This window comes from Salmo salar, chromosome ssa22 (genome assembly GCF_905237065.1).
Source record: "Salmo salar chromosome ssa22, Ssal_v3.1, whole genome shotgun sequence".
NCBI classification, from domain to species: Eukaryota; Metazoa; Chordata; class Actinopteri; order Salmoniformes; family Salmonidae; genus Salmo; species Salmo salar.
In genome coordinates this window covers 34,867,501-34,879,733 of record NC_059463.1, presented here as the reverse complement: position 1 = coordinate 34,879,733, position 12,233 = coordinate 34,867,501, and the positions used below count along the sequence as shown (strand labels likewise).

Genomic DNA, 12,233 nt, shown 5'->3' with positions numbered 1-12,233 from the left:
AATCATCGAGCCCATCGAGTCCATTTAAAAAAAACAAGTCCCGGTCACCACGAGGCTTTAGTATGAATGCGCTCATCTGTTTCACTTCCACTAGAATGCATAACTCAAATGTAGCCTATACATTTGTGTACTGTAGGATGAATAAATAAGAATCAATATATTTTTGGGGGGTATATTTATTCGTTTTTTAAACTGTACAGGCCTAGAGGACAATTATTTTCACTTCAATATTTATCTTCAACGAATTGTGAATTACAAAGGGTAGGTTGTGTACACCATATTTTGATTTACGTGGGGTTTTTGTTTTGTGTACTGACCGCTTGTTTCTTATTTACAGTAATCAATTTAGTTTTTTTCGTTGCTAGTGCATTGAAGTATTTTTATTTATATATATATTTTTTTAGACAAACCCCAAACCCCGAAAAAATGGCATGCCATGAATTTACCTTCCATGTGTAGTTATTTATTCAAACAAATATTTTATGTTTTGTAGCGTGTGTGTGTGTGTGTGTGTGTGTGTAGGGATATCTACTTTCTGAAGCGGAAGCAGCCTAGGTGCTGTCCACCGACCAGATAATGTGAGTGCGACTTCAATGAGTGTGTGGTGATGTTCTTAATTGACGGAGTTAAAGGGAGCAGTTCTTCAAAGGGGACAGCTTTCGTTGAACTTTAATTAAAATACTTTGACTCGTAACTCTCCACTATTTAGAACGAAGATGCAACGATGACCCAATCTCGGCCAAACGAGTTCATTGCTCCACCGGAGTGTCCTGTTTTTGAGCCCACTTGGGAGGAATTTGCCGACCCATTTGCGTATATCAACAAAATACGGCCTATTGCAGAGAAAACTGGCATCTGCAAGGTCCGACCGCCGAAGGTGAGTGTCTTTAATTAGGGTATGATTTCAAACTCCGGCTTAAAACATTTTCTTACTGTTGTTGATGACATTTGTGGTCGTTTAGTTATCTTTTTAGACATATTTTCAACATGGCGGATTGCGGCTTGAGTTGAATTGCCAGCTTCTATGCGAGCGTAGGTTGTGTGTGCCTCTGTGTAGGTGTGCAAGTACACGCACACGCCCAGTGATCTCTGTGCAGACAGACTCACGACAAAGTTACAAAGTATCGCTTATGTTCAATAGAACGTTCAACCCAAGTACAATGGATCTTTAGAGGCTTTTGGTCAAATTGATGGGTGACAAGGTTGGTTACCTTTTCTCTTCCCGGGAGTTGTTAATTGTAAAATGATACGGAAATAAGACATTTCACTAAGTCACTTTAATGCTTTCCAGCTTGTTATCAATTCCATTTTCGAATGTGAAATTGTAAAATGTGTAATATATCATATCATATTGCATTTTATATTCACTTGTATTGACATCACAATGTTTTTATGCTGGATTTCCGTGTGACAGCTACGTGCACAATGACGATCTCTTTATGGAGTGTGATTCGTTGTAAATGAAAACCGATTAGTTGGTGAGAACTGGATTGTCGATTAGTGCTGCAATTTTCATACATGGGTTTACTTGTTTCTTGAACATGGGGGAGGAAGGTTGCTGGTTCTGTATTGGTCTACACTACTTGTGACATTTCAAGCTTTCAGCCCATTGCTTATTTGACCACATTAGGTAATGGTGAGCACTGAGCGCCCTCAAATCTCAAGGGTATTAGGGACAGCTTATTGTGCTGACTGAAATGTTGTTGCCTCTTGCCTACACAACCTCGATTATTTGATCACAACTGAGAGTGGGGCTGATTTGAGGCCTGTATGTTGTAGGCCTGCTGAGAAGACTCTTCTAGCTTGTTAATGTCCTCCATGTTGTCTTTGTCGTTGGGTGTGGACAGGATTGTGTACCAAGTGGATTTTTCTTTGGAGTGTATTAACATTTATATTAAAGAATAATACAATTTTGGTAGGGATAATTTGTTTTAATTCATCTGTGAAAATATGTACCACTTTCCAATGGTAACCAAATGGTTTTCTTGAAGGGCTGGCCTCTGAACATTGGTTATCAAAACAAATGCCTCAAAGTAGCCTAAGTATTAAATAGTCAGTGATTTTTTTTTTTTTTTTTTCCTGTTTGTTTTTTGTATATACAATTCCACATTGAGGTTGGAATAATATTGTGAAAATGATAATGCCCATTTGTGTAAGAGCTGTCTGAAAATACAGCCTAAAATTTCAGCCAATTTGGTGGGATGAGGTTTTGGCCTGTCTAGTGGTAAATTAGTTACATCCAATACAGCCATTTTTGTTTCGTTATCAAATAATTTCTGGGTAACAATTTAAAATGGTCACAAATAAACATTGCTTCTTAGTAAAGAGCTGTATTTCAATCAAGAATATTGCTTGGACTGTCTTAGCTGTTATTGGCAGAGGTTTGCAACTCTTTATTGGTCTATTAACTAATTTACCACCTGGTGATGTCACCAGGCAGGTCAAAACACCATCCCACCAAAACAGGCTGAAATGTCAGGTGATCTTCTCTAACAGCTCTTACACTTAAAGGGCATTATCATTATTTTCACAGCTATTTTTGTTTCTTTTTGACCATTTTATTTGAAAACAATCATGGTAAGCTACCTACTTGTTACCCCAAAATTATTTGATATTGAGAAAGTTTGCATTGGACCTTTTTTGAAGATGCACTATGCAGAAATCGCTCTGCCATTTCCTTGGTGCTAAAAGTCTAATAGTTTGCCTAATTTCAGTTTGAAACACAACAAGCATAGTGTAAGGAATCATTGTACCATCTAAACCGCTGTGAAATATATTTTCCATAACCATAAATATTATATTTTCAGATGTTTTGAAGCTTGTACAAAACCGAAAGTAAAAGACTCAACTTAAGACCAGGAAGCACAGAAATACTGCACATAGAACAGATCTACTGCTTCTTAGACTTGCATTCAATGAGAGACAGATCTATAACTCACTATTCTATGCGAATTTGGTCGGTCGCCCAAAAAGTTACATATACAGGGGTTGGTTGTTAAGCAACAAACGACGCATGCGCAACCATGGGGCATAACAGAAGAGGTTGGCTTAGATTGGAGACAAAATCTAGCTTACATGTTGTCAACAATGTATATTGAAAACAGATGCATTTGCACAATGACCACTTGTTGTCTCTCAAATACATCGTTACAGTTGTTGGTTAGCTTGTTAGCACATTTTTGCCATATTAGCATTGACATGGAATCAGTCAAAAGGCTTCAAAACAACAAGCTGAATTGAGACATTTACAATTCCTGACATGGCAATTTGTTGTTCTTGCTGGCAATCTGGCCATCCAGAATCACAACAGCAGGCTGACTTTCGCCCCAAGCGTGCACATTGTTTTCGTGACGTCAGCCAACCCATCTATTGCAGCTTTAACTTTTTCTGGGGCATACATGTATTACTGTTATTTTGGTTTGCAATAAAAATGTATCTCTACAAGAGTTGATAGCAGTTGATTAACATAGTAATTTGTGTAACACTTAGTTTTACTACATAGGTATAAGAATAACTAATTGCACTTGGTAGGGCTATTAGCCTGATGTTGCGCACCATAGTAAACTGCATTATAAACTAGTTGATTAGGCCTCATTGAGTGAGTTGAGAATTAATTACACAACAGGAATAAGGACTGTCCTTTATTCCACTGGTGTAATAATGAAATATGCTAATTTTCTAACAATTATTCAAATACTTTGCAACAATAATGTACACCTAAAATAACCTTAATGTGAACTGTTTGAGAAGCTACCAAGGCAACCTGTTTAAGCATATATTTATTTTTATAGCAGTACAGTATTTAGTCCTTCCACCATTTGTTTTGTATTATTTGATACATTTTGTTCCCCTCCTTCATTTAAAGTTTTTCCTACCTTTCTGTAGACTATGGCTTTGTTTCTTATTTGGTCTAGCTGCCCTGCGCACAAAGAAAGTGAACCGCTTTCTCAATAGCCAATCGAGAGAGAGATAAAATTGTGGTTATCTTGCACAGCAATTGTGTAATCTGAAATGTTGTGTTCGTACAACACTGGATTAACATCAAAATATGCACTCCAGATCACTCTGGAGCTGTGCCTACTGTAGGTAGTCTAATGATGGCTGAATTTGGCTAGCCGTTCAGAGGATGGAAGTTGTTTGTGCAGAATGGGAGTGGTTATGCAATGGGCCTGACTGTTGCGGTAGCTCCACTACTCCACAAAGGGGCTGGTGGAAATACAGCCAGAGCTGTTGTTTCATAAGCCGTGCCCCCATCTGGGCCGTGCACTGCAGACGAGGAGTGCAAAGGGTAATCTATGGAGGCCAAATTTATGGTGGTCTTATCAACTCCCCGGCCACAGGGATCCATATTTTTTTCCCCCCCAGATGTTTTGATAACTGCACATTGACTGACTCGTCCACATTCCCAGCTGGATCACTTCTCAGTCTGAGGTGTCAGTTAGGTCTTCTTCTTTAGGTAGTTGGGTTTTAGGATGGACTCTCCCACTTTTGATCAAAAAGGGTTTTGTCCTATTTGTCACTTGGGATGAATTTGCATAATTGTTGTGAAATGGGCTGCGAGATAGGCTGCACTAGCCTCTATTTAAAATGATACTATTCTGTGTTCCTGAGTTATTATGCACATTCAAACAGGCATGCTGGCACTCTGAGATGCCATGCAAGGTCACAGAGACAGTGTAGTCTCCAAAGATAAGGAGGCTGTAGTGACCTTATGTTCTATTTGCACCACAGTTTCTCCTGTTGATTCCAGTCAAACAGTCTCTCTTTCTACATTGTAGAATAAGAGTGAAGACATCAAAACTGAAATGACACACATGGAATCATGTAGTAACCAAAAAAGTGTTAAACAAATCAAAATGAGTTTTTTCAAATGGCCACCCTTTGCACTGATGATAGCTTTGCACACTCTTGGCATTCTCTCAACCAGCTTCATCTGGAATGCTTTTCCAACAGTCTTGAAGGAGTTCCCACTTATGCAGAGCACTTGTTGGCTGCTTTTCCTTCACTCTGCAGCCCAACTCATGCCAGATCATCTCAATTTGGTTGAGGTCGGATAATTGTGGAGGCCAGGTCATCTCATGCAGCACTCCATCACTCTTCTTGGTAAAATAGCCCTTACACAGCCTGGAGGTGTGTTTGGTCATTGTCCTGTTGAAAAACAAAATAGTCCCACTAAGTGCAAACCAGATGGGATGGCGTTTCGCTGCAGAATGCTGTGGGAGCCATGCTGGTTAAGTGTGCTTTGAATTCGAAATAAATCCGACAGTGTCACCAGCAAAGCACCCCCACACCATAACACCACCTCCATGTTTTACGGTGGGAAATACACGTGCCAATCATCCGTTCACCCACACCCACACAAAGACACAGCGTTTGGAACCAAAAATCTCCTATTTGGACTCCAGATGAAAGGACAAATTTCCACCGGTCTATTGTCCATTGCTCTTTTCTTGGCCCAAGCAAGTTTCTTCTTCTTATTGGTGTCCTTTAGTAGTGGTTTCTTTGCAGCAATTCGACCTTGAAGGCCTGATTCATGCATTCTCCTCTGAACATTTGTGTCTGTTACTTGAGCACTGTGAAGCATTTATTTAGGCTGAAATTTCTGAGGCTGGTAACTAATGAACTTATCCTCTGCAGCAAAGGTAACTCTGGGTTTTCCTTTCCTGTGGAGTTCCTTGTGAGAGCCAGTTTCATCATAGCACTTGATGGTTTTTGCGACTGTACAGTCGTGGCCAAAAAGTTGAGTGACACAAATATTGTCTTTAGATATTTTTGTCAGATGTTACTATGGAATACTGAAGTATAATTACAAGCATTTCATAAGTGTCAAAGGCTTTTATTGACAATTACATGAAGTTGATGCAAAGAGTCAATATTAGCAGTGTTGACCCTTCTTTTTCAAGACCTCTGCAATCTGCCCTGGCATGCTGTCAATTAACTTCTGGGCCACATCCTGAATGATGGCAGCGCATTCTTGCATAATCAATGCTTGGAGTTTGTCAGAAATAGTGGGTGTTTGTTTGTCCACCCGCCTCTTGAGAATTGACCACAAGTTCTCAATGGGATTAAGGTCTGGGGAGTTTCCTGGCCATGGACCCAAAATATTGATGTTTTGTTCCCCGAGCCACTTAGTTATCACTTTTGCCTTACGGTAAGGTGCTCCATCATGCTGGAAAAGGCATTGTTCGTCACCAAACTGTTCCTGGATGGATGGTTGGGAGAAGTTGCTCTCGGAGGATGTGTTGGTACCATTCTTTATTCATGGCTGTGTTCTTAGGCAAAATTGTGAGTGAGCCCACTCCCTTGGCTGAGAAGCAACCCCACACATGAATGGTCTCAGGATGCTTTACTGTTGGCATGATACAGGACTGATGGTAGCGCTCACCATGTTTTTTTTCCGGATGCCCCAAACAATCGGAAAGGGGATTCATCAGAGAAAATAACTTTACCCCAGTCCTCAGCAGTCCAATCCCTGTACCTTTTGCAGAATATCAGTCTGTCCCTGATGTTTTTCCTGGAGAGAAGTGGCTTCTTTGCTGCCCTTCTTGACACCAGGCCATCCTCAAAGTCTTCGTCTCACTGTGCGTGCAGATGCACTCACACCTGCCTGCTGCCATTCATGAGCAAGCTCTGTATTGGTGGTGCCCCGATCCCGCAGCTGAATCAACTTTAGGAGACGGTCCTGGCGCTTGTTGGACTTTCTTGGGCACCCTGAAGCCTTCTTCACAACAATTGAACCGCTCTCCTTGAAGTTTTTGATGATCCGATAAATGGTTGATTTAGGTGCAATCTTTCTAGCAGCAATATCCTTGCCTGTGAAGCCCTTTTTGTGCAAAGCGATGATGATGGCACGTGTTCCCTTGCATGTAACCATGGTTGACAGAGGAAGAACTGATTCCAAGCACCACCCTCCTTTTGAAGCTTCCAGTCTGTTATTCGAACTCAATCAGCATGACTGAGTGATCTCTAGCCTTGTCCTCGTCAACACTCACACCTGTGTTAACCTCTTGGGGCTAGGTGGGACGCTAGCGTGCCACCCGTGGTGCACTCCATCAACAGCAGGTGCATTTCAAGAGCGGCAAATTTGAATCCAAATAAATGTCAAAATTCAAATTTTTCAAAAATACAACTATGTTACACCATTTGAAAGATAAACATCTCCTTAATCTAACCACGTTTTACGATTTCAAAAAGGTTTTACGGCGAAAGCATAAATTTAGAGTATGTTAGGACAGTACATTTACAAGAGTTGTGTGTAATGTTTTGTCAAGTCAAAGACAGGGTCACCAAAACCATAAAACCAGCTAAAATGATGCACTAACCTTTTACAATCTCCATCAGATGACACTCCTAGGACATTATGTTAGACAATGCATGCATTTTTAGTTCTATCAAGTTCATATTTATATCCAAAAACAGCGTTTTACTATGGCATTGATGTTGAGGAAATCGTTTCCCTCCAATAACCGGCAGTCAAGTCAGCGTAACAAATTAAATAATTAAAATTAGAAAACATTGGTAAAATATTATATTGTCATTTAAAGAATTATAGATTTACATCTCTTGAACGCAATCAACTTGCCAGATTTAAAAATAACCTTACTGGGAAATCACACTTTGCAATAATCTGAGCACTGCGCCCAGAAAAATACGCGTTGCGATACAGACTAGACGTCATGTTGGGGAGATCTAAAATCGAAAATACTATGTAAATAATCCATTACCTTTGATTCTCTTCATCAGATGTCACTTCCAGGTATCACAGGTCCATAACGAATGTAGTTTTGTTCAAAAAAGCTCATCATTTATGTCCAAAAATCTCCGTCTTGTTAGCACATGATCTAAGCCCGCCGGACTTCACTTCATGAACGAGGGGAAAAAATATATTTCCGTTCGTTCAAACATGTCAAACGTTGTATAGCATAAATCATTAGGGCCTTTTTTAACCAGAACATGAATAATATTCAAGGTGGACGAATGCATACTCTTTTATAACGTATTGGAACGAGGGTACCCAACATGAACTCGCGCGCCAGGTGTCTAATGGGACATCACCGTTCCATGGCTCTTGTTCGGTCAGATCTCCCTCCAGAAGACTCAAAACACTTTAAAGGCTGGTGACATCTAGTGGAAGCAATAGGAAGTGCCAAAATATTCCTAAACCCCTGTGTTTTTCAATGGGATAGGTTTAAAGTCAATACAACACATCAGGTATCCACTTCCTGTCAGAAAATGTCTCAGGGTTTTGCCTGCCAAATGAGTTCTGTTATACTCACAGACACCATTCAAACAGTTTTGGAAACTTTAGTGTTTTCTATCCATATATAATAAGTATATGCATATTCTAGTTACTGGGTAGGATTAGTAACCAGATTAAATCGGGTACATTTTTTTTATCCAGACGTGCAAATGCTGCCCCCTAGACCCAACAGGTTAACCTCTCTCGGGTATGTGGGACGAAATCGCCCCACCTAGTCAACAGCCAGTGGAATCGAGTGGCGCGATATTCAAAAACCTTAAAAATGCTATAACTTCAATTTCTCAAACATATAACTATTTTACACCATTTTAAAGACAAGACTCTCGTTAATCTAACTACGTTGTCCGATTTCAAAAAAGCTTTACAACGAAAGCAAAACATTAGATTATGTCAGGAGAGTACCCAGCCAGAAATAATCACACACCCATTTTTCAAGCTAGCATATAATGTCACAAAAACCCAAACCACAGCTAAATGCAGCACTAACCTTTGATCTTCATCAGATGACACTCCTAGGACATTATGTTATACAATACATGCATGTTTTGTTCAATCAAGTTCATATTTATATCAAAAAACAGCTTTTTACATTAGCATGTGACGTTCAGAACTAGCATACTTCCGGTGAATTTACTAAATTACTCACGATAAACGTTCACAAAAAACAATTATTTTAAGAATTATAGATGCAGAACTCCTTTATGCAATCGCGGTGTCAGATTTTTAAAATAGCTTTTCGGCAAAAGCACATTTTGCAATATTCTGAGTAGATGGCTCGCCATCATGGGCTAGCTAATTTGACACCCACCAAGTTTGGCGTTCACTAAACTCAGAATTACTATAAGAAAAATTGGATTACCTTTGCTGTTCTTCGTCAGAATGCACTCCCAGGACTTCTACTTCATCCACAAATGTTGTTTTGGTTCAAAATAATCCATAGTTATGTTCAAATATCCTCTGTTTTGTCCGTGCGTTCAGGTCCCTATCCGGACGGTGACGCGCGGACGCATGTCGTGACAAAAAAATTCTAAATATTCCATTACCGTACTTCGAAGCATGTCAAACGCTGTTTAAAATCAATTTTTATGCGATTTTTCTCGTAAAATAGCGATAATATTCCGACCGGGAGACGTTGTTTTCGTTCAAAGAAGAAAATGGACTCTTCACGTGCACGTGCGCCCCCGTTTCATTGTTCTCAGATCGACCACTTTCCAAATGCGCTACTGTTTTTCAGCCTGGGACAGCAGAGTCATCATTCCCCGTTCTGGCGCCTTCTGAGAGCCTATGGGAGCCTTAGAAAATGTCACGTTACAGCAGAGATCCTCTGTTTTCGATAAAGAGGCTATAGAAGGCCAAGAAATGGTCAGAGGGCACTTCCTGTATAGGATCTTCTCAGGTTTTGGCCTGCCATATGAGTTCTGCTATACTCAGACACCATTCAAACAGTTTTAGAAACTTTAGGGTGTTTTCTATCCAAATCAAACAATTATATGCATATTCTAGTTTCTGGGCAGGAGTAATAACCAGATTAAATCGGGTACATTTTTTTTTTATCCGGATGTGAAAATACTGCCCCCTACCCTAGAGGTTAATGAGAGCATCACTGACATGTCAGCTGGTCCTTTTGTGACAGGGCTGAAATGCAGTGGATGTTTTTTGGTATTCAGTTCATTTGCATGTCAGAGGGACTTTGCATTTAATTGCAATTCATCTGATCACGCTTCATAACGTTCTAGAGTACATGCAAATTGCCATCATACAAACTGAGGCAGCAGACTTCGTGAAAATTAATATTTGTGTCCTTCTCAACTTTTGGCCACGACTGTACTTGAAGAAACTTTCAAAGTTCTTAATTTAGCGCGTTGACTGACCTACATGTAATGATGGACTGTCATTTCGCTTAGCTTATTTTAGCTGTTCTTGCCATAATATGGACTTGGTCTTAGCCCTATTTGGTAAATCTTCTGTATACCACCCCTACCTTCTCACAACACAATTGATTGGCACAAATGCATTAAGAAGGAAAGAAATTCCACATCTTAAAAGTTAATAAGGCACACCTGTTAATTGAAATGCATTCCAGGTGACTACCTCATGAAACTGGTTGAGAGAATGCCTGGAGTGTGCAAAGCTGTCAAGGCAATAGTGGCTATTTGAAGATTCTCAAATATATAAAATGATTTGTTTAACCTCTCTAGGGGAGGTGGGACGAAATCGTCCCACACTATTCAACAGCCAGTGACAAATCAGAGCGCCAAATTTTAAAGCACAAAATGTCATAATTCAAAGTTCTCAAACAGGACTATTTTACACCATTTTATAGATGCACATCCTTAATCGAACCACGTTGTCCGATTTCCAAAAGGCTTTACAGCGAAAGCAAAACATTAGATTATGTTAGGAGAGTACATAGACACAAAAAAACCACACAGCCATTTCCAAGCAACTAGCATGCATCACAAATACCCAAAACACAGCTAAATGCAGCACTAACCTTTGATCTTCATCAGATAACACTCCTAGGACATTATGTTATACAATACATGCATGTTTTGTTCAATCAAGTTCATATTTATATCAAAAAACAGCTTTTTACATTAGCATGTGATGTTCAGAACTAGCATACCCACCGTAAACTTCCGGTGAATTTACTAAATTACTCACGATAAACGTTGACAAAATACATTATTTTAAGAATTATAGATACAGAACTCCTTTATGCAATCGCTATGTCCGATTTTTAAAATAGCTTTTCGGCGAAAGCACATTTTGCAATATTCTGAGTAGATATCACGGCTAGCTAATTTGACACCCACCAAGTTTGGGACAACCTAAACTCAGAATTACTATTAGAAAAATTGGATTACCTTTGCTGTTCTTTGTCAGAATGCACTCCCAGGACTTCTACTTCAACAACAAATGTTGTTTTGGTTCCAAATAATCCATAGTTATATCCAAATACCGCCGTTTTGTTCGTGCGTTCAGGTCACTATCCGAAGGGTAACGCGCGAGCACATTTCGTGACAAAAAAAATTCTAAATATTCCATTACCGTACTTAGAAGCATTCAAACGCTGTTTAAAATCCATTTTTATGCTACTTTTCTCGTAAAATAGCGATAATATTCCAACCAGGCAACATTGTATTCATTCAAAGGCTGAAAGAAAAAAAATGGAGAAGTCTCGTGACCGCGCATCTGTCTCACTGTCCCCAGGCTGACTACTTACAAACTCTGCTGCTGTATTTTGCCCAGAGACAGCAGACACCCCATTCCACTTTCTGGCGGCTTTAGAGAGCCAATGGAAGCCTTAGAAAGTGTCACGTTACAGCACAGATTCTGTAATGTCGATAGAGATGCAACAGAAGGACAACAAATTGTCAGACGGGCACTTCCTGCATGGAATCTTCTCAGGTTTTGGCCTGCCATATGAGTTCTGTTATACTCACAGACACCATTCAAACCGTTTTAGAAACTTTAGTGTTTTCTATCCAAATTTACTAATTACTGTATATGCATATTCTAGTTTCTGGGCAGGAGTAGTAACCAGATTAAATCGGGAACCTTTTTTATCCGGCCGTGAAAATACTGCCCCCTATACCACAACTGGTTAACAATTTCTTATTTTTTTTGTTTACTACATGATTCTGTGTTATTTCATAGTTTTGATGTCTTCAATTTTTTTTCAATGTAGAAAATAGTTACAAATAAAGGGAAATCCTTGAATCAGTAGGTGTTCTAAGACTTTTGACCGGTAGTGTATATTTTACTCAGGTTTGTTTGGCATTTAGCCAAGTGTTTATTAGGAAGAGTGTAACAGAGGAGACCTCAAATATGGATTTAGACTAAAGATGAACAGCCTACATTACTTTCTGTGTGGAACATGGCCTGCCATGTCACAATGTTCCTAAACGATGCAGTGTAGATGACTTACTTCAACATGTATTCAAATACAGCATAGACTGTGGCTCAACTG

The 12,233-nt window shown here is 39.6% G+C and overlaps 1 protein-coding gene across 2 annotated transcripts in view; it reads left to right on the top strand.

Moving 5' to 3' along the window:
- Positions 1-549: 549 nt before the first annotated feature.
- LOC106583259 (lysine-specific demethylase 5B-B) overlaps positions 550-12,233 on the top strand; it is a 36,354-nt gene continuing 24,670 nt past the window's right edge. Inside the window, exon 1 of one of the 2 annotated variants that reach the window (XM_014167209.2) lies at positions 550-877. In XM_014167209.2, the coding sequence (XP_014022684.1) occupies positions 725-877 (153 nt within the window). In that variant the 5' untranslated portion in view covers positions 550-724. Of the gene's footprint in view, positions 878-1,089; positions 1,203-12,233 lie in introns of those variants that run through there. The other variant, XM_014167210.2, reaches the window with a different exon arrangement.